Source organism: Lepisma saccharinum, chromosome 4 (assembly GCF_977018435.1).
Source record: "Lepisma saccharinum chromosome 4, izLepSacc3.1, whole genome shotgun sequence".
Taxonomy (NCBI): Eukaryota; Metazoa; Arthropoda; class Insecta; order Zygentoma; family Lepismatidae; genus Lepisma; species Lepisma saccharinum.
Window position 1 is genome coordinate 70,533,567 of NC_139232.1, and position 26,806 is coordinate 70,560,372.

Below are 26,806 nucleotides of genomic sequence, written 5' to 3' on the forward strand. Positions count from 1 at the left end.
ATATACTCTTTTCCATCCCTACCGATTTCCTTTAGGTCCATCTTAACGTTGTCCCTCCATCTTCGTCTTGGCCTTGCTATACGTCTCTTACCATCAGGTTTCCCAACAAGAATTCTGTAAACTCCTCTTTCCTCTTCCATTCGTGCCACATGGCCTGCCCACCTAAGTCTTCTTGATTTAATTATTCTAATAATATCTGGACATGAATACAAATTATGTACTTCTAAAATATGTAGCCTTCTCCACTCACCTGTCTCCTCATCCTTTTTAGGTCCAAATAATTTCCTAAGGATCTTATTTTCAATTTTTGTTCCTCTTTCAATGTAAGGGACTAAGTTTCACACCCATATAATACTACAGGCAAAATTACTGTTTTGTATATTTTAACTTTTAGTTTCGTAGATATTAAACGAGAAGACAAAAGTTTATGAAGAGAGAAGTAACATGCATTTCCTGAATTAAGCCTACTTTTTATTTCCTCTTTAATATCATTTTCATTTGTTAATATTACTCCTAAGTATTTGAATTTTAAAACTGGTTCAAACGAGTTGTTATCAATAATTAGATTTTGATTATTACCTAACACTTGGTTTCGGCCTGTAAGCATATATTTAGTTTTCTCTTTGTAAACTTCCAAACCTATCTCTTTAGCAGTTTTGAAAAATATTTTAGCATTATTCTTAATTGTATTTATATCATCTCCTAATAAGTCTACATCATCTGCATATGCTAACAACTGAGTCATACCATTTAATTTTAGTCCTTCGTTAATTTCTTTTACCTTCCTAACAGCATATTCTAAGGCAAAATTAAAGAGCAATGGAGATAATGCATCATGAATTGTAAATTTGTCAGACACATTAATACCCACACGAATTTTACTTTCTGTTTCACTGGTGCATACTTTTATCATACTAACAAGCTTCTTAGGTATTCCAAACTCTACTAATATATTATATAATTTATCTCTTTTGATCGAATCATATGCTTTTTTGAAATCAATGAATAGCTGATGGACATTTTGATTATATTCCCACTTTTTTTCAAGTGTCTGTCTGATGTGAAAAATTTGATCTGTTACGTTTAAATCCACATTGATAATCACCTATAATTTCATTAGCATATGGGGTTAGTCTTGTTAAAATAATATTAGATAATATTTTATATGTTGTTGAGAGTAGAGAAATTCCACGGTAATTATTGCAGTTCATTTTATCACCTTTTTTTAAACACAGGAACAATTATGGATTCTTTCCACTGTTGAGGTATTTCTTTTTTATTCCATATTAAACAAATTAATTTATGAATTTGACATATTATCGAATTTCCACCATATTTAATTAACTCATCTGGTATTACATCAATGCCAGGTGCTTTGTTATTCTTTAGCCTTTTAATAACATCTTTAACTTCAGTCAAGTTAGGTTCTGGAACTAAAGGTTCTGCTGTGTGGACTTCATTTACTTCTGATTTATCTCCTACATGAACATTTAAAAGGTCATTAAAGTAGTTCTTCCATCTATTTAGAATATCACTTGGGTGATATCTTTTATCTTTTATCAAGTTTACTTTAGGTTGCCACCCCTTTCTAAATTCATATACACCTTTATATAAATCTCTGATATTTTTGTTTTTGCTGTTTGTTTCAATGTCGTTAATTTTGCTTTTCAAGTAATCTCTTTTTTTACATCTAAACATGCGGTTAACTTCTCGCTTTATTCTATTATAATTGCTTAGATTTGTATCATCAGAGTTATTTAACCATCTAAGTCTAGCCTGATTCCTTATTTCTATTAGATTATGACATTTATTATCAAACCATGGCTTACTTTTTCTTGATTTATGGTATCCTATACTTTCTTTAGCTGCTGATTCTTTTGCATCATCATTTAAATCCTGCAAAACATCAAATCTATTTGACAGTTTAATTTGGTAATCTTTCTTAATTCTTTCATCAGCAAATTTTCCTGTATTAAATTTTAGAACTTTTAAATTTTGTTGCTTATGATTTATCACTGCGAGTCTTTCTCTTAATTTAGCAATTACTAAATAATGGTCACTGGCACAGTCAGCACCTCTATGTGTACGAACGTCAATTATACTAGTATGCCTTCTCTTATCAATGAGAATATGATCTATCTGATTATGAGTTTTACCATCTGGAGAAGACCAGGTATATTTATGGATATCTTTATGTTTAAAAGTGGTACTTTTCACAATTAAATTCTTTGAGGTTTCAAAAGTAATCAATCTTATACCATTATCATTACTTAATTCATGAAGACTTTCTTTACCAATCGTGGGTTTAAATGTATCTTCTTTGCCAATCTGTGCATTACAGTCACCTAACAGTATTTTCATATCATACTGAGAAAATTTATCAAAGACCTGCTCTAACTCTGAATAAAAATGATCTTTAGTATTATCATCTTTATCTTCCGTTGGAGCATGTATGTTTATTAAAATAATTTTACACCACCTACCCTGTAAAACTGCATATGATATCCTATCATTAATAAATTCTACTGTTTTAAGAGCCGAGATAATTCTATTATTTATGAAAAAGCCTGTTCCAAAATTATGATTGCAGTACCACCATAGAAAAAAGTATAATTTTTAGTTTTACAAGTCCCTTCTCCGGGCCACCTAACTTCCTGGACAGCTACTACATCTAATTTATACTTAACTATCTCATTAACTGTACACTGAAATGCTCCAGGCCGGTAAAGGCTCAGAACATTCCAGGTGCCTAATTTAATATCCTTATTCATAATGTAGATCTTATCCTTAGTCCAGGGACCTCCCAAAGTAGTCCCCACCCGGAGATCCGAAATGGGTGACTATTTTACCTCCGGAATATTTTACCTTGGGAACATCCATGGCCTTATATTATATTGCTGTTTCTTGACATGTCTTTTTACAGTGCAGAGATGTCAGCTCTACGCCTAACCCCCAATATGAATGGAGGACCGCACCTGTTGTTGGTCAGCGGATCCCTCGGATCTAGCTGGGAGGATCACATTGTAGTCCACCAACCATACACCACTTCTGCCGATTGTGGGACGCTCATAGAGCCATGACAGGACAGCTCTGTAAATCCCAACAGAGCAAAATGTTGACCATTTCACTCTGTTGGTTGACTAGAGTTCATGTTCTAGATATAACTTTTTTTTATTGTTACAACATAGATAGAGAAGCATATCACTTAAGTTACACTATACAAAATCCCTTGATTTACACTTTGAGGATTCCTACCGAGTCACCAGTCAATGTCAATTATGTTGATTTCGGTCGACATGAATATTATAAAGAAATTTGGCCAGACTATGACTTCATATACACTGACGGATCAAAAGATGACGAACATGTCGGCTGCCCATTCTACGCACCCTGCCAACACATAGTCAGACAATTCTCCTTACCTCAAGACATGTCCATATTTTCGGCAGAATGTTATGCCATACACCAGGCATTGTTCTATGCCCGTGAAGCGGGATTTTTTAAAAAAACTCTAATTCTAACTGACGCATTGAGTGTTTTATTTATACTCGATCGATGTGGGAAAGATGCATACCGCATGCCCATTCTCCCGTCCCTGATTTTACAAACTACATTAAATCTCCGCCAAAATGATCAACGAGTGCAATTTACATACGTAAAAGCTCTTAGCAATCTTAATATATATCACGATTTAGGGCCAGTTTTTCAATGTCCTGTTAATCTTTCTGTTAACTAACTGCCAGTTGGAGATAACAGCCAGTCTTAACCAGCACCGGTTTTTTCAATGTGAAAGCAACTACCAGTTAACTAAACCATGGTTCATTCTCCGAAACAGTGTGTTGGCAATTCTGAAGCACGGAAATTACAGGAAATCTACCTGCGCGCCATCTGTTAGTATAGTTTCAAACCGCGTCGACTGGCACACAGCCTGGCGTTTTATGGCCTTTCCTGGATGCAGAGTTGAGAAGAAGCGACGTTCCAGTCGATAACAATCGAAAATCGCATTGCGTTGCCTTGTGGCGTCTGCAGCGAAAATGGCAGGACGTATTGGGCTGTTGAATACAGTGCCACTATTCATGGATTATGAATGGATGATGACATATATATCGGATGCTATTTTCCAAATGAACGTGTGTGGTTAATCTCGAAGTAAAGCATGAGTACATCTAGATCTGTGACTAGAGATACAGTTGGGGGGAAATTTGATATTCCTGATTTGAGAACTTTGGTTAGCTACAACAGATTCTCTGTGGTTACAATTTTCTTTTTCCGACCAAAATAATAATACGTAATGAGCATGGAGGAGTGACATTGAGTGTAGAAAGGTTGTGGCCAGTTTTATTTAAGGATATATAAGTATGTTAAATTAAAGATTATTTTCGTATTGGAGCGCAAGTTCGACACAATACTCTGCTTCTTTTGTGTGCGTGTGACCTTATTGGTTGTAAACCTTTGTTAAAACACTTATAACATACGCTACAGTATAAGTGAAAGAATTATTAATTTCGAGAATGTGCTTTGAAATGAGATAGATCATTATTCCTTAAATAGTTTCATACCATTGTTAATAGGCCCCCGTGGTGGGCATGAATGTTTGTGAGTGTCCTTTCATCAATTTCATCATATCAGCACTCATTCCCATCTTTGCAAATTAACCAAAGCTGGCACGAAAGCGAAGTAAAATAAAACAAATCAATCAATATGCCATTGTTAATAGGACAATAATAAATATGATTTAAGAACAGCAATTTTGTTTTGTATCGTCGCTTTTCTGCCACTTTTGGCTAATCGCGAAGATGAGGACGAGTGATGATATGATGAAATTGATGAAAGGACACTCACAAAGAACGCCCAGGCTGGGATTCAAACCTGTGATCCTGGCGTGGTAGCCACGGAGGTCGGTTTACGAACAGAAATGTTAAACAGTGAGTATAAGTTGCAAAATGTGAATGTGAATAAATTTAAAGGAGGTCTGTTGCGAAAAAAATATAGCCGTGTTATTTAGAGGTGGATAAATCACTCAGTATCTAGTTAAATTATTTTCTTCACGTTGGACAAAATCTGCTTTATTTGAGTCGTTATTGTTAATTAATATTTTCACTTGAATGTTGTTACACTTTTTAACTCAATCACGATCAACTAAGATCGAACTGAAAGAAAATACATTTCAGGTGTTTATACGTCACGAAAGGAAAAAGTTAAGTATTATTTATACCGCGTTTGGTAGAACCTGTCCCCTTTCCCGCGCTAGGGAGCGCTCGACAGTTTCGGTGCCAATGAGAAACGAGGAAAAATTCGTCTGCTGGGCAGCGAGGAGCGAATGGAATGCAGAAGAGAGGCGCTTACGCAAACGATGTTGCCACCTTGCGGTCTAACTCCCACGTGTCTTTTGTTTGTGTCTTGAAGAAGCTTGTTTTGTAAGCGTGGTGCTGATTAGTGTGGTGTGCTGATTTGTGTATTCTTGCGTTTTAAAATATCCAGGATGGATTTTTTTCTGGTGATATTTGCTTGTGTCGTTTTTGTGTTTGGTGTCATTTTAGCTGGAACAATCAGGAAGGGGAAACCGCTGCAGTCGGACGCTAGAGAGTTGGTTGCACGTGTTTATGCTTTCATGAAGGAGGAATTCGAGGCGTGCCGAAACAATAAGAGCTTTCTGTCGGTAAGTCTTGTTGTGGATAGGGCAGCCAAAGCAACGGGTCTTAACAAAAAAACTATCCGACGAATTCTGAGAGAGAAGGAAGCGGCTGATGGTAGAAATTCTCCACTCAAGACGCCTGGAAAGAAGAGAAAATATGCAAAGAAAAGGAAATGTGATGTGGATGATTTTGATTGTGATTACATACGACGCACAATATACAATATGTACAAAACTGATTGTATTCCCAGTGTAAGTGATATTTACAAACAAGTGAGGAGGGAAATAAATTTTGAAGGTGCTTTGTGGTCATTTAGAAATGTTCTTCGAAATATGGGTTTTGTATATAAAAAAAATGAAGGCGGCAGAACTTTCTTAATGGAAAGAAACGACATTGTGGTTCGAAGAAATCATTTTCTACGGACAATGAGACGTTTGCGAGCAGCCGGTCGACACATTGTTTACACGGACGAAACGTGGGTGAATTCCGGCCATACCAAATCAAAGATATGGCTCGAGGGCGACAAACCACTCCCTGTAAACATGCCTTTAGGGAAGGGTAAAAGGGTCATCGTTGTTCACGCAGGGTCTTCGTTAGGCTTCGTCACAAATGCCTTACTCGTGTTTAGGTCCAGATCCACCAAAGATTACCACGAGGAAATGGACAGCGACAGGTATAAAAAGTGGTTCACGGATCAGCTACTTCCCAACATTCCTCCAAACTCCGTAATAGTAATTGATAATGCCCCATATCATTCAAGAGAAATTAATAAAGCACCCACATCAAAATCGAGAAAGGGCGAACTTCAGTTATGGCTACAGGAACACAACATTTTTTATGACTCTGATATGACGAAACCACAACTTTATAAACTCATGTGTGAAAACAAACCCAATTTCAAGCAATACGAAATCGACACGTTGGCACAAGTGAATGGCCATACAATAGTGCGATTGCCGCCATACCATTGTGATTTTAATGCAATAGAACTTATATGGTCACAAGTCAAAGGATACATTGCCAAACATAACACCCAATTTAAACTTTCGGCCATCGAATCGTTGTTAGAAACATCAGTAAATAAAATATCAAAGGAGAATTGGAGCAAAGCTTGCACACATGTTCAGGAAACAGAAGAATTTTATTTGAATAGAGACCAACTAATGGATGATATTATTGATAGATTTGTTATCGATCTAAACACGGACGAAGACGATGACGATAGCAACGATGAAGATGATGAAGAACGAAGATCCCATAGTGAGAACGAAGATCTCGGAGTGCAACCTCTCTGCTAAATTAAAGCCCCTATCACACGGAACTGGATTTCTAGTTAGTTGGCGATGAACTAACTTTCTGGGTAGTAATCATGGCCGCCTGGCTGACTGCTTGACTGGTTTTGAGGAATAGGACATGTTCTAATTGCTACTAACTTCTTCGACTAGATTCTGTGGAACAGCCAATCAGAGCAAAGTTTGGCCATGTGAAGATATTCTGTGAGTTTGTAAAGTAGCCTTTTTTTGTCTGTGGCTTCCGAGTGCATACAACACGAAAGGCAAGTTTACAATTGAAAAAGCTAAAATATTCTTCCATACGTGTATAGTAAACGTTGTAAAGTACGTATTTTATCAGCGCCGTTCTTCTCTACCTAAAACCATTTAATGCGATGCGATATTCCTCTCGGTTGGATAGTTATCGTATTTTAAAAGTGTGAAGTGATACGTTGTTTACATCTCGAGCGGCCGCCATTATGGAAACGAAAGACTATCGACAAGTACGGTATAACAAGTACCGTGTGAGGCGAAAACTAGCAAATGGGTAGTCAGTCCAGCGTCAACTAGAGCATTCCTACTAGAAATCTAGTTCCGTGTGATAGGGGCTTTAGGTAAGAAAATTCATTAATTTTGTTTCTTTTTCCATTCTTCGTTCTAATTATTCTTATTTGCATGTTGTGTATATTTGTGCATTTCCTCGTATGTTATTCGCAGCCGTGCATTTCCGCGTATTTAATTCGCAGCCGTGTATATTTGTGTATTTTCGCGTATTTTATTCACAACCGTGTACATTTGTACATTTCCGTGTATATTACTCGCTGCCTGGCTTCGTTTTTCCCCAGCACGGAGTTCACGCGGTCTGCAGCGGCAACACCGCGTGGTTTCTGCTAGAAAAGGGAGCGACCAGGAAGCGCGGGAAGAGGGACAGGTTCTACCAAACGCGGTATAATGCAAGACGTCTAATTCCACCGTTTCTTGCACATTTTAGATGTTTCGCCCTTTTCCCTTCCTTGGGTCCAAAATTTCCAGTTTCTGGGAAAGTTTCCTGCTGGGGCCATCGCGGTTAAACTCCCCTCCCCCCTATTGAGGTCAGAAGGAACCAACCAAGAAGCCAATAATAATAGAGGGCGTTACTACAGTTTTTAACTCGCTCCAAGCTCTCCAATAGGGTAGCTGTACATTTGAAGGACTAGTCAGTGAGCCTTGGTACGAGTTTTTGGAATCGGAACGAGAATTTGGAGTCGGAACGAATCGTTCCGAGGTTTCGTTCCAGTGTTGCCAGGTCTACTGATTTCGCAGGAGATTTCCTGATTTTCAGCACGATCTACTGATCTCCTGACAAGTTTCAAGAAAATGTGGAAATCTCCTGATTTTTTGCTTTCTTAAATATTTATAATGAACAATTATTAACAAAAATCGAAAGTTGATTAAAAATTTACATATTCAGCTGGTGGAATGCAAAGACCTATGAATATTCCGCAGAGAGAGAGATAGAGAGAGAGAGAGAGAGGAAGAGAGGTTGGGCAGGAGGGTCATACCAGACTTGATGATATTGGGAAAGACGCACGGCTTCTTAAGCCCTTTGTGCATTGGGACTCCAAGAAGACGGTGTCCAAACTTTCCCCCTGGTGCGGTTTTTGTCAAAGGGGAGGCAACTGAAAACTGATTACAACTAAATGCCAATGTTGCCACCCACACATACGAACAAGTATTCAGTTTTATAGTAGTGTTTATTGCAAGCAAATGCTAGATACAGGTTCAGGATTTTAACTCTGATAAAAAAGGGAGTCCACATTACAAATGCAGCCAAAGTTTATGGTTATAAGAGCTCTTAGTAAACTGTCGATTGATTGATTTGGTTTATTTTTCTGCGCATTTCTTCCACTTTTGGCTAATCGCGAAGACAAGGATGACTGATGATAAGATTAAATTAATGAAGGGACAACCATGCCCAGGCCGAGATTCGATCCCGAGACGAGATCCTTGATGTCATAGCATTGTGCTAACCACTCAGCCACGGAGGTCGGCTTAGTAAACTGCTGTTGCAAACTTATACGTCGCAGTTTTATTTCTTCTTAATCATCTCTTAACTTAGAAATAATAGTTCATGTTTTTAGAGCGTTGTTTTTTTAAGCTATTTCTGAGCGTAACTACCACTACAATTGCTCTTATGTCCCTTTATACACAATCAATACTGCGACGGTAGAAATTCTCTATCCCGATTATATACTAGGTAATCCTCGAATGCAAAAAGTTAATTTAATTAAAATTTACATTGTCTGGAGTAACTGGGGAAAAAGTTGAAGAAAAACCTGCGACTTGTCTAATACTGGGACACGGGTTCGAATCCCGGACTGGGCATGGGAGCTCTTTGTGAGTGTCCCTTCATCGATTTCACATCTTTACGATTAGACGAAAGTGGCAGATGCGAAGTAAAATAGAACCAAATCAATCAACCAATCTGTCCAATACTGGTTGGTTACCTTCCGTGATTGAAATAAAAGTTTTAATTCGAGGATATTTCGAGGGTTCAGGCATGATAGCCCTCCTCCATTACCATTAATGTGAGTATGCTTTGAATGTGTTGTTAAAAAAATTACATCCTGTAACTTTGGCTAGTTTTAAATATAAGCAATCTAAGGTGTTATCAGGTAGAGTATTTGAAAATATGTACGAGGGCCACTATGTATATTTTGAGCCTTGGCAACACTGATTGAAGTTAGGCGCGATTTGACGTTTGCACGGAATCGTCTGGCATTATTGACCATAACGTACTTCAAATGTTTTGTCAATAGCTTGATTTGTGTTGTTTATGTTGCCTTGGAGATTGCGCGACAACAATAAAATGGAATTAGCTCGTGAACATTTTCGTGCGATGATTTTTTACGATTTTCGACGTGGATTATCAAGACAAGAGTGCATCGATCAACTTACTTCCACATTTGGCGATGAAGCCCCATCCTTTGCCACTGTGAAACACTGGTATAACGAATTTAATCGTGGTTGCCATTCGCTCACCAACGAGATTCGCGAAGTCCCGATTTTTGAAAATCTGACCTGGCAACGCTGTTTCGTTCCGACCAAACAGCCTGGCTGGAGAGAGGTGCGGGTGCGGGTGTGTTTGGAATGCACCTGCGCTTCGTAAAATCAAATGTTCGCTGAAATCTGAATCATAAGAACATCGAATTCTAAAAAGAAACGGACGTAACTATGTATTTGAAGTTGATAAAAATACATTTACATTGAGAGAAGAGCGCAGTAATAATTTGGCATACATAACACTCTAATTTATTAATTATATTCGACGGTTACATTTTTCATCATTCTCCCCCCTTTCCCTCTCATTACACAACCTTTATCAAGAATAGATACAAGGTAAAAAAAATATGAATTATGAACCATTCTTGTTGTCGACATAAAAGAAACTGTTTTTTTTAAAAAAAAACGGTATTGATATATTTACGTCGACGAATCAATTACACGCAATCGGCATCTTTGAGAGATTTTGTTTTACCACATGGCATATTTTTCTTAGCTTTATTTCCATCGCTTTTAGTGTGATTACTATTTGTTATAGGTAATATCAATAATAAATGGGATGGGAATAAAATGCATGATGATAATTTTCTCCTTTCAAAGTAAAGTATAATTTCACATTGTTGAGCAGTGCAGCCGCGAAGTGTAAAACGCTGCAAAACAACATTGAATGGGTCCACCCTTTAGCCGCGTGTAATTAACACACACACATATTACCAGTTCCTCGTCAGCACTTCCTGCATTATTTTCAATTTCCCCCACCTCCTCTCCTGGCAAGGAGGAACGAAACATGAGCCTCGTTCCTCGGAACGAGAGGAAATGATTCCAGGAATCATGATTTCGAAAAGGAACGAGTGAACGAAATCATGGTGGAAGGAACGAGACGGCCGGAGTCGGAACGACTTCCAGTGGAACGAAAGGAACGAAGGAACGAGTTTGAGGAATCGATTCCTCTAGGTGAGCGGAACGAAAGGAATCGAATCAACAAAAGGAACGACTTTTCCCATCACTACTAGAGGTGCACTTGGGCTACATAATCAAATTTGCAACTATATACTTTTCACTCCACGCATCTGTGTTCCGCCGCGCCATGTTGCAAAGCACAGACTTGCAGACGACAGTTGACCGCAGGCAGCGAGAGAATTTCATGTTGAGTGAAGCCGCGGTCGCTCCTTCTCAACAACCAGGTATATAGCAAGCGCCTCCAGCACAGATTAGGCCTCCAGGGCTCTTGCTACTCAACAATGTGGGGTTGCTGAGTGATCCTGGAGGCGCCCATTGGCAGCGCATCCATTTTGTATGCTTACGAAATAAATTAACGAAAGACAGCACTACAAATTTGGTTTTCTTCTAATAAAGGCCAATTCCACGTGGGGGAAATGATGTTATGAGGCGCAAACGCAGATACTTTCTTGTAGAAGAAACGTGAAGAACTCGAAAGTCGAGACATTAATAATAACTGTTTGTTGATATAAACACTATTATTATTATTAATATGTAAATATTGTACATTTGACTGCATGCTTTGTACCTCTCTATGCATGTTGTTGAGCGAAAAACAACATGTTAATAGTAAGCATGCTTTCTAAACTTCTAAAAATATGAAGGTACGAGTAAAAATAATTTTAAAATTTACTGTAATATTTATCCGAGAAGATCATTCAACAATAAAGCGTGAATTGAATGCAACACACGTAATAAATAATTGACAAGAAAAAAAATACCCGTGACCAGGACTCGAACTCGTATTACAAAACACAACACGCTGCGAAGGCCGGTGCCGCTAACAACTACACCAAATTACCGATTGGAGATTATCACGCCTAGTAGACCGGATATCCTGGCCACAAATTCTCTAACACAACCTTGCCCGCGAATTCTAGCAACTACGCTGCTTAATTTCCATATTTGCATGGACGTTGGTAAGCTCTGCCAAACAAAACAAGTCTTTTTCTGTACCAATTTGAAAGTTTTATGAATCATATCTTGTTTAATCTGACAGCGAATTTGCGAGTGTGGAACTTCGATAGCTGCACGAGCAGGGACGTAGCTAGGTTGATCAGTTCGGGGGGGCCCAAAACTTAAGATTTTTTTTTCTATCAAACCATTAAAAACTAACAAACTATTAATATACCATATAGGCCTACATAAGTATATTATGTACAGTATATATATATATATATATATATATATATATATAAAATATATATAACATCTTATTGGAAGAGAACATTATTTTCTCCTGTAGCCCCCAAACATTTACGGATATAGACTCGCGAAATCCACGGCCATTATTCGGGAATCTAAATGCAGAATGAACTTATTAACTTAATGACATCTAGACAGTCTTTAAAAATCCATGTATTTTTTGAGACACCAAGAACAATGTTATTAGTCTTTACTCCTTAGATTTGTAAATTTGCTCGAAGAAAATTGAGAAGTAGAGAAAACCCTCTTGCGTCAGTTTAGACATAAAAAGGTGCTGGAATCAGGTGCACAAGTATGACAACGGTGCGAAAATGAAATTTTTGTGTAATGAGTTCAAGATAGGCATCCCATGTATATTGTTTATACCAGAATCGAATCCGGCGGCCTTTAGTGCAAGGCGACACCCTTAACCACTATTCTATGGGACATGCACGAGCTTTTTGTGGCGTCGTACTGTACACATTGGAGAATGATGACTATATATATGAAATTTTATGCACACATCTAATGTCTTAAAAGTAATCTTTGCGCGTGCAAAACTGAAAGTGCTCAAATTATTGCGCTCTAGTCTTTCAATGTTCGATCCCTGGTAGGCACTCCAAAATTTTTGTGATGGCCTAACATCGTGAGGACAATTGGGAAGCTACTTCAAATCAATATGTAAGCGAATTCCACTCTCAAAACTAGATGGGACTTGATGTGATGACCACGCGTCACCGAATGGAAAAACACTTCGGAGGCTTTGTCCTTCAAAATTAATTTTACTGAATAACTGTAGTTTTCTTTAGAGGACCTAAATATGGCTTTTTTGCACAGTACAATGTTGTTTTCTTTCACCCTACTTTTATAGTTTTTCATTCAAAGGATTCCACTCCCGAAGCATGAGCATGACGCAGTACGAAACAGTTCGGACCTTGGACAGGTGTGGTTGCATCATGTCTCGCATCGCTATTCCTTCGTATCATCATTCAATCTCATCGTCGCATTTAACCCAAGAGGTAGAAAAGCGGCGTAAAATAACAAAATAGAAATTATTGATTGACTTGGTTCATTTTACTTCACCTTTCTGACACTTTTTGGCTAATCGTGAAGATGAGAATGAGTTAAGATTAACTTGATGAAAGGACCATCACAAAGAAGACACATTCTCAGCCGGAATTCGAACACAGGACATTCTGCTTCGTAGCGTAGCCTGCTAATCACTCCACCACGGAGTTGTCGGCCCAAATAGAAATGAAAATTAGAAAATGCCGTCTTGAATTTGCAGGAACCGAGTTCACCAGCAAGGGCAAAAGATTTTCGCTCCCACTAGGATAGACAAATAACAGGAAATGCTTGATTAGTAATTTGACTCTCCATATTTCATGATATTATTATGGAAGTAACTATTATTCGCTATATAACTTTGGATTAATTTTATTTGTACGTGTAGTCAACTTTCCCGCCTAAGCAGCAGCCACAGCGTCTGCATTTGCGGGTGGAGGCCTAATTTGTTAAAGGTCCAGGAATTTTAAATAAATTCAATTCCCATCCAGGAGAGAAAATTAGCAAGTATAAATGGGTTCTGGACCGTAAGGAACCTCTTCATCTGTAACGTTTTCAATTCTGTCCATGAATTTTATTCCACGTGAATTTAATTTCGGTCCAGGAACCTTATTTCCTGAAGAATTTTAATACGGTCAACGAACATTTTTTTCCGGATCAGTTTAAATAGGGTCAAAGTTCCGTATTGAAATGAAACAATTTGCAACTTGGTACGAATTTAGATTGTGCGAGAGAAAAGGTTCCGATCCTATAACGGAATCCTATAGACCAAATTAGAATGTATGCGTTCCCTAATCTTTAACAATCCCAGGGTTGCTAATGGTCCAGGAATTGTAAATAAATTCATTTCACATCCGGGAGAGAAAATCAGCAAGTGTAAATGGGTTCTAGGCCTCAATTCGGTCCAGAAACCTTTTTTCCGTATGAATTTAAATACGGTGCAGGAACTATTTTTTCGGTAAAATTTAAATACGGTCCAGGAACCTTGTTTTGCGGCTGAATTTAAACACTGTCCAAGAACCTTTTTTTCCAGGATCAATTAAAATTCGGTGCAGGAATATTTTCCGGATCAATTTAAATACGATCCAGTAACCTTTTTTTAATGGATCAATACACTACTAGGACCGAATTTAAATTGTGCGAGAAGAAAGGTTCCGGTCCTGCAACGGAACCCAATAAAACCCATAGAAGTTATGGGTAGATGGACCTTTGACAACCCTGATAGAGGCTAAATGAAGAAAAATCACAAAATATGCAGAATTTTGAAACATATTATTTCTAGAGCATGCACACTACTATATAAAGATAACTACATACCTTGTTTCCTTCCTTAATTGAAATGTGACTTATTCTTCATCACATCAACCGCCCTGGGAGTCAAACCCGGTCTCCTGTGTGGTAGTCGGTCACCAATTTAGAAAGTCAATGTGTTGGACATTTGTTCGATCAGTCGATCCTACTTCAATTTTTTGGAGAGGAAAACGAGCTGGCAGCTTCACACTCGAAATTTCACTTCGCCTACCCCCGTGGTGGAGTGGTTAGCACATCGTGCTACGATGCCAGGTGTACCGGGTTCGAATTCCGGACTGAGCATGGGTGTTTGTGAGTGTCCATTGATCAATTTAATCATATCATCACTCATCCCCATCTTCGCAATTAGCCAAATGTGGCAGAAGAACAAAGAAAAATGAACCAAATCAATCGAAATTTCACTCGCAATGCATAAAAATGAGATCTCAAGCACTCCGTGATCCTACAGGAATCTCACGTTTACAGAAGCTAACTATGAAACCACTTCTCGGATCAAACTGTTCTTCGAACTAGCTGACAGTCATCAATTGTCGACCAATCAACACAGTAGGGCAAAAAGAAGCAGGAGGATATAAAGTCGGTACATTACAAAGGCTTGTTATGGCATTTCCTTTCATTGCAGGTTATGAGCACAAGGGTTGAGTGTGGGAACCTGAAGGAACCGCCACATCTTTGTCATTCATCTCCCGCCAGAAAAGGGACAAACAGTAGAATTTTGTCTCTTGCAATTTGAAAAGCCTATGTCCATCCTGAACCATAAAGTAATTAACCCAGAAAGTCCTAGCTACCTGCAGTGTGTTTCGGCGCGGCCGATAACCAGAGCCAGATGAAGAGAAGATTTTGTGGGAAGGGGTGATCTGGCTTAGGCCCCCTAGTGTGCATGAAGGGAAAGTGTGTTTTCAAAAGGTTCCCGACTTCCCAGAAAGGGACGGCCCATAAAATCACTGCATTTCCTACCAATGCATCCGGTTGTGTTCAACCAAAGTGTATGTTACCGTAGGATCCGAGCTCTTCGAGTTCTGTCGGTTGCGGGACTTCTTGAGTCTTTTGTCAACATGGTGCCAATCAGAGTTTCTTTCTGCCAAGGTCGTTGCACCTATGAATCGCCTCTTCAGCTTGAGTGGCAAAAGACATGTTGTACGGAGGAAAGTTGCACCGGAAAAATTACCTTCTTAAATACGATGAAACCTGTAAAACATCCACGGATATTTATTCGGGGGTGGTCCCTTTGACAAAACATCAATATTCTAAAAAATCTTCAAACGGACTGTGTAAAACATTGCAATACTCCAAAAACTAAACCTGCTCTGCAACACAAGGAAAATGTCTCATTTAGCAATCAATGTACCTTTGTTAAGTTGGTAAGTTCAGTATGGCACTGCATTTTAAATAATACTGATGGAATAAATCAATAAAGTTTGTTAAATGACAACGATTCCTTACCACAAGAATATAATTATTCTTTGCGGATATCCCCTATAACGGTTGGGGGTTCGACGTGCTGACCCCACGTCACCCCATTACTGGTTAAAGATCTCCACACCTCTAGGTAGGATTGTGGGAGGGACTGGCAGTCGGGAGATAGACCAAGGCCCTTCCAGGGCTGTCGAACCACGGGTTATTATTTATTTATAGATGCTTAAATATATGTGCAACCTCACATGTCTTTCCAGTGACTTATTGCAAGGGTTTGTTATTGTACTTGACTCAACAAAATAAGCTTACTGTGTGAGGCAGATTCATACGAACCAAAAGTACCCAAAATAATAACAACAATAATAATAATTTACTTCAAAATTACAAAAATGTATTTACTAGTTCTTGTTTAAATTTTCGATTCTTCGAGAAGTTTGTTAAGGAGTTGAGTTGAGTTGGTGTTTTTAAGTCCACTTTATGCACAGTAAAGCAAATCGGGACTAGACCTACAGTTTAAAGTAAGATCCGGACCACTGTGTACCTCCACCCATGTATCGAACCCGGGACCCCTCGATTACAAGGCAACAACGCTATTACTGCGCAATCGGGGAGGCATCGTTTGTTAAGGAGGATTCTCAAAATCGGTCTTCATGATATCGAGAAAAATATGCGACTCGAGAAATCGTACAGTTTGTGAAGATAATTACTTTTAACACGTTGCGTGTTTTAGACTGTTTCAATAGTAGAATAGATATTTGGTGCGAATAATACTACTTACCCGGAGATATGAGGCATCCTGACACCATTATACTTATTTAGCGTGTATTGCGCTCTGATTCGGGACTAGTTGTAACTGTTTGAATATATGTGGTTTACTGCTGCACAAGCGGTCGTTCTTCAATGTACTCAAGCTCAAAACATTGTTTGGCAACACTCAACGCCCAACCCTGCCTGTTGTTGACCTGCGACTGCTAGGGGTGGAAAGACCGCTCCGCTCCCTCAAAATTCCGAGAAACAACGAAGTTCTAGGTTCCTACACTGACATCCACTATAGCTAGAACCAGGAAAACGAGAAAAAATGTGGTTTTGGGTTCGTGTCACTCAAAATAGGAACAGTGTTTCTAACTGAAAGAAAAAATTACTGAAAAACTATTTTGCAATATTTGTCATGAAAGTAAAATTTTCAGCAAATGTAGAACAGTTTGCCGGGGCCACGTGAACGTTTCGGGGGGCCAGTGCCCCCCCGGGCCCCCCCTTAACGACGTCCCTGTGCACGAGGCATCCATGTTGCTTCGCAACTTCCAGTTAGGCTGGTAACTGCAAGAAGAAGTACCAGTAAAGATAATCGCCACCAGAGTTCCAGTTACGAGCTAACTGTACATTGAAAAACCGAAATTTTCACTAACTTCCAGTTACGTGCTAACATGCTAAAAAGGCGAAGAACACTCTTTTTCCTACTCCCCTTCGTTTATCCTATACTGATCTTTTACCCCGAGTTAAAATGGAACTTTTAATTCCCAATGGGAAGCTCGGGCACTTAATCAAATTGCAAATACGACCGCTTATAAATGGTACGCAGAAAAAGTGGTCAGCCGACCCTGGTTTCAGAAACTGAAACTTCCTCGTGAAGTTATAACTTTTACACTTCGCATACGAACGGGACACGTTTGCACAAACGATCACCTAGCAAGGCTACATCAAAATCCCTCCCCTGCTTGTGATTGCGGAGAAAACAAACAAACGCCAGTTCATCTCTTCTTCCATTGCCCGTTAAGGAGCAAACATAGACACGTTCTTTTTAACAAATTACACAAATCCAAAGTACCATTTCCTGTATCCATACCCTCCCTATTATCATAGCTATTATCGTCTCCTTCCCCTCGTACAATGTGGATATTATATAGTTTTGCCCGACAGAGTGATATTCAATTTTGAAATTTGTGTGCATGTGCAAGCTTCTGATCAGTGTTAAAGTACAGTGAAGTGCAGTGGCGGTCCCTCCATGGAACAGAGGGAACAGGCTGTTCCCTCCTACTTATCGCCCATTGAAGCTATTTTAATTATCTATATTAACATAATAAGAACACTTCTTTCTCCCGAAATCAACACTCCGAAGAAAACGATCCGCATGGTCCCACTTCCCACCTCCCCCACCAAGGAAGCTGAACTCTATAGCTGTTCCCTACGAGAAACAGCGAATTCGTTTTCCTTCGAGTTTTTGCTATGTGCTAAAGTTTAATTGCGTCGTAGTGATAGTTTTGAGTGTAGTAAGTCTATAGTTTCCTAATCTCATTGCAAAATTGCGTCTGACATTCATAACGAACTGGAAAAATCTTCTACAGTTAATCGTCTGGGCTAAACGCTGCGAAATAGCTTTCGAGGGAACAGCTCGCATCCATCTGTTCCAATAGCCCCAAGACCAGGCGCACGCAGCGGCAGGGCAAGAAGCGAATGTTGCGAGCGTAGGGTTGAGAATGTTGTATGATCGACAGGCTGAAGACGAAAGCTTTTAGTTCATTGAACTTTACAGAAAAGACAGCAAACCAAGACCTACCCTAACCGAATTAAAAACGTAAACGAAATCGTACACAAGGCATTTTATAAAAAGTGTTGTCCTTGTTTGTTCCCGAGAAGGGAGTTTGGAACAGTTCGGGTTTTGTCACAATTCTACAAATCTAGTGGACGTCATGAAAAAACTCGGTCATCTGATTGCCATTATTGCATTAAGGACGTTTGAATTACAAGAATGCTCAACTCTACAAAAAAGTCAACTTAATCTACAAATAGAGAGATGAAAGAGGTTTCGACAAAACATTTTTTCTCTGATCACTCATAAATTGCTTTTATTATTATTTTTTTTGTTGCGTATCAACAATTTTGTTTTTAATGTTATTTTTACATTATAGTATCATATTTGCTTTAACATTGTTACTGTCCAAATTTTAATGTGCTTCATGTATGTTACTTCTGACAATTTGTAACATAGGTATCGTATGTTTATTTTGTCAGGAGGAGTGCCAACAGGGGGGATTATGGCGCAGGTTGCGCTATCGAGATTTTTTTTCAAATAATATAAAATTCAACATTTATATCTTTTTCCAAAATATATGTAAAAATTTTACACATTAAATGCACCAAATTTAATCCATTAGATGAAGAAAAGAAAGTGTTTAAGGGTATTATCGACGGGGGGGGGGGGTGAGAAATGTCCAACTCTTACATATTAGGCCTTAATTGACACGGGGGTTCTAGGGGGGATTGTGAATTAAACTTTGGGGGGAACAGTATCCAACTCTAGGTCTTAGATTACTGCGGGTATTTTAGTTAGAGGGGTTTGAGCCTTAAATTAAGGGCAATTATACAATTATTGTGTATTACTATTGTCTTAGACAGACTATTGCGGAAATTCTGGTGTGGAGACTGAGAATTATTTTTTTGGAGGAGGCATAATCCACTCTTCAATATCAACAGTAAGTCTAAAATTGGCATGGAAACTTTGGTGATACAAGACAAGATATATTCTCGATTATGATGAATGATTTTAGGGGTGGTCTTGAGTGATGGGCACCCCTATTTATGAAGGAGGGGCAGATCAATTATAGTGTTCAGTAAAGCTAAGAAAGAAGTTACTTTCAGTAGACACGCTGTTGTAATTAAATATGTTGTGGGTATTACGATATGGCACAAATTACATGATTTGGAGGGGATGCGCCATTGGCCTTGGGGAAGGGGGGGGCACCCCTGTTTTTAGTTCATTTCAATAAGGATTGAATTTTACGGGTATAGGAGGGGAGGGGGCAAGTGCAGGTCACCTGTTCCCCTGTCTGATTTTCTACATTCAGTATTATCGATAAAATGTTAAATTATCACTGAGTTTTACATCGTCTAATCAGTAAATGTTGTCTGTGGAGTTGTATAATCTGTGGAATGCATGCTTATGATGACGTTTACGCACGTTTAGGTTTTTTGTACGGTACGGGATTTGTAATGTTTTGTTTAGTAGGTTTTTTTTTTTTACATAAAATTGCATGTAAGGGAATAATATTACAGCAGGTGCATTTCAAACTGTTTATTAGAAGTTTGGGACACTTTGGACTTGCACTCGAAATGGTACTAGTTTACTATAGGGATGACACCTATAAATCATTTATTTCGCACTTTTTTACATTGCTAACGTACAAAGAAATGTATCAATAGCAGGGCACGTCATATTGACAGGCAGTGGGTTTTTTGAGGAATCGAAAGAGGAAACGCTACACATTTTTTCATGGTTCCTGTACAAAACCGAAGCGAAGAAACTGCTCGAAGTCGTCCGCAAATTCATCCTTCCTGGAACGACAATCATCTCCGATTGCTGGAAGGCGTATGTCAACTTACAAGGAGCAGGCTACAGACACCTGAGAGTTAACCATAGTGTGTAGTTCATCGATACACCAGCAAGTGGACACATTCATCAAGAAAACCTACAGCGTATGATGAACGACGACATTCCAGTTCACTTTCAGAATATAGAGAGAGTGTGGCGGAATGTTAGACATTCAATTCCAGTTTTTGGACGCAAGAAATACCACTTCACGGGATACTTATCTGAGTACATCTTCAAAAGTAATTTTCCACTGGACAGATGAATGCATGAATCTTTTAAAGAAGCCGGTACCCACTGGATACCCAATGAACATGAACAAAACACAATCACGACGCATCATGATACAGTCACGATGCATGATGGTGTACGAAGGTGTACGCGCCAAACGCTATTCTCCGTCGGAGAATTAATTTTCAACGAACAACATGAATTTCAGCTATGAAACATTCCCACATCACACAAAACACCCTCCCGATGTTCGACAATGCTACAGGAACTTATTACGGTAAGTAGTTTCTTCTGTAAAAATAAATAAATGTGTCCGAAGGATAGTAAACAAGTACCATCCAGTGTTTCGAACTGTCTGCGTTTGCAACGAGAGTTAGAAGGATGACGTGTCCTGGATGGGTGGTGAAGTTTGTGGATTTTCTAATTGAACATGGGGTCGTGAAGAAAGGAAACCATTGGTGCTAGCCCCACAAACCATTGGCGCGTGGATAGGTTAGTTCTGTTAGGTTAGGAAACATAGTTAAAATTTGGTGTCGTGTTAGTATCAGGATCTAGAAATTGGAAATAATTGCGAACCATTGGCACTAGCCCCACGAACCATTGGTAATGTGAAAAATTGCAATTAATTTCTTCAAAACAACGTTGATACACCTTCAGGAATGTTCCGCGAAGCAGATACGTAAGTACGAATGTCAAAAATTGACGAAACGAAAAAAACTAGAGGTGTCCAAAGGATAGTAAATATTTACCATTAGGTTAGGCAAGCATAGTTAAAAAAAATTAAAAATACTCAACACGTCATGTTATAGTGAAAACACGGCGAGTTTGACTATGGGGTTTACGACATCTAACACATGGAACATTGTGCTCTAGTGCAGAAAGCAAATGGCGGAAGCAGAAACAGCATGTCGGACAGAGATTTTCGCAGAAAACAACATGCATTCGCATTAAAATGGATCAAAACTACATTCACGAAATTCCACAATGCTACAGATGAAATTTGAAACTTCCTTAAAGTAATGAGGTGAAGGATTTCTTACTTTTTACAGTAGAAAGTACTTACGCAAATCATTTTCTTTAGTGTTGTGGAAGTTCGTGAATGTAGTTTTGATCCATTTTAATGCAAATGCATATTGTTTTCTGCGAAAATCTCTGTCCGACATACTGTTTCTGCTGCTGCCATTTACTTTCTGCACGAGAGCACAATTTTCCGTGTGTTAGATGACGTAAACCCCATAGTCAGTGTTTCAAACTCACAGTGTTTTCACTATAACATAACGTGTCGAGTATTTTTTTTTTTTTTTAACTATGCTTGCCTAACCTTACGGAAAATGGTTTTTGGGGCTAACATGAATGGTTTTTGGGGCTAACGTGAATGGTTTGTGGGGCAAACGTGCATGGGTTGTGGGGCTAACGTCAATGGTTTGTGAGGCTAACGTCAATGGTTTTGCGAGGTATTAGCATAATTTCAAATTCAGGCACGAAAGTAGGTATTTTCCAGTGAACAAGGTTGCAACACTGCATAAATCGACAAAACACTATCACAACGTGCGATGAACCAGTATGCTATCGTCATAATGTGTGTTAAAAAGGTAAAGTGTTCCCCTGTGCATAGCACCACGCCATGAAGGCGTATAGGGGGTGTGGGGGTAACGCCCCACACTTTCTTGATCCGGTCGTGAGTGGGGGTGATGTGATCAGCATCACGCCCCTGACCGCCTTTACCCCCCAGGGTTTCCCCCAGGTACCCATGTTATTCGACGCTGGGTGGGCGCCGGGGCCGCTTTCACCGTTAGAAAAGTTCCCGGATTTGAACCGGCCGGGGATCGAACCCAGGACCTTGAGCATGGTAGTCAGACGCGTTACCGACTGAGCCATAATAATGTGTGTTACAGAATTGAAATAACGAGTAACAGTAAGTACTCGTAAATGTAAGAAATGGACATTATTTCACCTAAAGAAATGTTCTGCATTCCAGAATTGTACGTTAACAATGTAAAAAAGTGTGAAATAAATGATTTATAGGCGTCACCCCTATAGTAAAGTAGTACCAAAAATTGATTTATGTTGGAAAAAAACAACTTTAAAATTACCTTACGCAAGCATGCGCACTTCCCATGGACAGTATATTTTCCGTTGACAAATTACTGTAGCTGCAGGCTTTTTACAGGGAACTGATGACTTTTCGGGAACAAGGGTATCTATTAAGGTCACCCTCACGATAACTGTCGTACTTTATCTGACCTGTAATTTTACAGTCAAAGCTTGTCGTATACAGCCTAATAAAGCTCAGCACCTTGTGGTAGGGTTTATGCAGTAAATGCCTGTATTTACAAATTCTTTCTTACCGTTCCGTTTACGCCCAGCATTAACGATAACGGGGTACACAACAGTAAACCTTATGAGCAGTTGCCTAGAAATCCAACGCCTCAGTCCCCAGGTGGGGTACCACTGGTTGATAGTGGCTGAAACCTCCTGCAGTCTTGAGCGCCGACCACACTTCTTTAGGGTGCTTGGCCTCTCGCAAAGCAGAGTGCACTTTTCTTCCAGGTCAGTTTTTAAGAGAGATCTTATCATGAGCAGAACTGAATGCCAACTCAAGAAAATCTGCTTTGAGGACGGTGAGAGAGCAGGCAAGGCTATCTCTACGGCAATAGATTGAACTACGTGCTCAAGGCACAAATGATAAATACATATTGTAATATTAAATGTGTGCTAAACGTTAATATAGAATTATAAGATAAATATTACAAATTCTTTGTGACCATGCAGGGCTTTATTAACATTACAACTCAGCATAATATGCTAACACAGAGCATCTGACATACATTATTAATAGATCATAATAGCATTTACAATGAATGGTTAACACAAATAACGTTTACAGAATTAGCAATTAACATGGAATAATAACACTCAGAAACTAAATAATTGTGATGACCTCGCAGGATCATTATAAATGCCCCTCCTCTAGGAAAAAAAAAATTCAAGTTCTTAATTCATATTAAAATTTCTGAAACATTTTTAACATTCAACTTCTGACAACTGTTACTTATTCAAGTCATTACATCTGTCACACTCTGATTTCTGGGATGCTATAAGCTGAGAGTGCAGAAGAGAAGTTAGTCACTCACTAATTAGTCTGGCACGACCAGGCCCGTAGCCAGGAATTCTTCGTAGGGGGAAGTCAATCCTAGAGGGGGCAAGTTTTTAATATATTGTGTCACATTGTCAGATATAGCAGGGTACACAGAGGCACTTGCCCCCTCCCCCAAAAGAAATAAGTAACAGAAGAGGGATGGTATCTTGAAACTGCAACAAACAAAAACACTTCGAGCAACATAGCAATATTTCGTTAATGACATTTCCAGATTGCCAAAGAATATAAAATTTAACATAAATAGGCTAATAGGGACTGGATCTACTTGATATTTACAGGTCGATAATGTTAATAGACGATTAATATGTACCAACAGCTTTGGGCCTCTCTGCAGAACTGATTAAGGGAGCCCTTTATAAATCATGCTTCATAATGATTCCCTCTAGTTTCCAGTATGCAAGATTTTTATGCACAAAGGAATCTAACGAGAATCCAACAACAAAATTGTGTTGTGTTATGCAAGAAAAATCGCATTGATAAAATAATAATGGTTACGTATTATCTACACTTCGATGAAATGTGTAAAAATTTGTAATACATTTTTTTGTACTTGTTAAAACATTAAAACATGGGTCCCTTAGTCCACTACGGACTCTACTTCCTTCAAAGGGGAGACTCTTGCATCACTACAGATAATGTTTGCCTACTGGTTACGTTAACAATTTTGCAAAATATTGTGTGAATTGTATTAATTAATACACTTACACGGGAGGTCTAAGTCTCCCCCTCCGATTTCCATGAAACTTGGCAGGTGCATAGAGGCCCCCCTCAAATGTCAAGATAAGGAGAAATTGAAGTGGGGATCTGACCCCAAAACCACGTAATTTTATGGCATAGGAAGAAACAGGGTGCATAGGGCCTCTCGATACACCTGTCAAATTTCATGGGAATCGGAGGGGGACACAGGGGTCAGATCCCCACTTCAATTTGTCCTCATTTTGACAATTGAGTGGGTTTTGCCCTGTAAAACCATTTTTTAGCTGAATCAAAAAAAAAACACGTATTTCTTCCTTTGGGCCCCATTATACACCTGCCAAGTTTCATGGAAATCGTAGGGGGATACATAGGTCAAATGCCCACTTAAATTTGTCCTCATATTAACATTTGAAGGGGGGGTTGCCCGCTAAAACAGTTTTTTAGCCGAAACAAAAAAAAACATGTATTTCTTCATTTGGGCCCGTTTATACACACACCTGCCAAGTATCATGGAAATCGGAGGTGGACACAGGGGTCAGATCCTCACTTCAATTTGTCCTCATCTTGAGATTTGAGGGGTTTTGCCCCCTAAAACCTTTTTTTTTAGCTGAAACAAAAAAAACACGTATTTCTTCCATTGGGCCCCACTATACGCTTGCCAAGTTTCATGGAAATCGGAGGGGGACCCTCCCTTGTCAGTCTTACACTTTGTAATTATATAACACTGCATATATTATAATGTTTTGTTTTTTTAATTTGTAAAACTGTAACTGTAGAGCAATTGTATAATTTTTGTATAACATTTCTATCTTGTTATTTGTGTTAAAGGTTTCATCCTGGAATGGAATGTCTCACATTTATGTGTGTTTCCATTTCCAATACATTCGAATGAATACATATTCGTTTCAATGGCATTTACAAAATCACCTCTGACATTTTATGTTAAACAAGTAAGATTATTTTTGTGCACGAGTGTGTTAGCCGATGCGTAGCAAAGTATTTTAGGAACAACACTTGAAAAAAAATCTTGTAGGACTAATTAATGAAAAATTTCTTTGTAATCGAAGATTTTAAGGTGTGGTAATATTATAATGGGATTGAGATACGAAACTATCGGATCCGGATCCAGATTTTTCGGATCCGGATCCATCTGGCCATCCCTAGAATGGACTTCCATCCAAGGTCAGGGGGGGGCAAAGCCTACTGCCCCCCTGTAGTTGAGGCACTGTTTATGAGTGTGTCTTCATCAATTTCACGTTATCACTCATTGTTGCAATTAGCTAGAAGTGGCAGAGAAGCAATGCTAAGTAACAAAAATCAAATATCCACTCCCTCTCTCTACCACATGAATCACTATTATCAAAAGATAGACTTAGGAAACAAATATTTAAGCAGTTCCAAGTTCATAGCAACACATCCAAGAAAAATATCCGAACACATTTGGCACCTTTAATACAAGACTACTCAAAATGTCACAACTGTTCTAGATACTGAAAATTTGCGAAATCATTTCCCGAAGTCTGAATCTGGAAGGGAATTTTTTCCCTCAATCCTGATAGGACATTATACGGAATCCGATACACCCTAATAAATCACAAAATCAATAAGTGTATGTTATGTTGCTAGACTAACACATGATATAATTGTAAAGATCAGTGAGAATTCCAGGTAGGAATGTGTCCTGTATTTTTCACAGGGGGCAAAGCAGTCTCTCAGGAGGGACAGTTACCCCCCTGCCCCCCCTCCCCCCAGCTACGGGCCTGGGCACAACCGTGACCTTTGGTTGTTTAGAAAGAATCTAGTAGTTTCGACCGCTGTTTCTGTATCCAAATATTCTCGTTGATTTCCAGAGTAGTACATCCTGGAAGTATGAGGTTCATCTCTATCAAGTACTTCTCTTTCGGCACCAGCCTGACCCTGTGGCCTAGTGGTTAGCACATCACACTGCGATGCCAAGGGTCCCAGGTTCGAATCCCGCTTGGGCTTGGTTGTTTGTGAATGTCCATTCATCAGTCATCCCCATCTTCGCAAATTAGCCAAGAGGCACTAAATGTGAAGTAAGATAAACTAAATCAATCAATCAATCTTTCGGTACCAGATCTCCAGTTTCTGTCTTGATACCTTTGTTAATTTCTCCTTGGTTCACCATGTCTATAATGCTCAAATCTCCCTCTATTACGTTGAGTGTTCAAACTTCTGGAACTTTGAGTACTTCTCATCTTGTTCTGCTGTGCAAACTTCAAGACCACGTACTTGGAGATTGTTTTGATTTTATCTTCATTGCTTCTGAGTTCAGCTTCATTTCTCCAAGCTTCAGGTTCATCAAACAAATCAAAGTCCTTTAAAAACTGAGCCAACTGATTTACCTACTTTGGAGCACGAGCTAAACAGAGATTTCATACTCGGTATGGCAATTGACCAATACGACTAA

The 26,806-nt window shown here is 39.0% G+C and overlaps 1 protein-coding gene across 1 annotated transcript; it reads left to right on the forward strand.

Moving 5' to 3' along the window:
• The first annotated feature begins 6,061 nt into the window (after positions 1 to 6,061).
• LOC145986966 (uncharacterized) lies at positions 6,062 to 6,934 on the forward strand. Its single transcript, XM_083121430.1, has one exon. The coding sequence runs from the start codon at positions 6,062 to 6,064 to the stop codon at positions 6,932 to 6,934; it is 873 nt and encodes a 290-aa protein (XP_082977556.1).
• Positions 6,935 to 26,806: the final 19,872 nt, after the last annotated feature.

Bases quoted from the DNA above. Each gene is read 5' to 3' on its own strand.
- LOC145986966 (XM_083121430.1), top strand. From the start codon at position 6,062: ATGAGACGTTTGCGAGCAGCCGGTCGACACATTGTTTACACGGACGAA.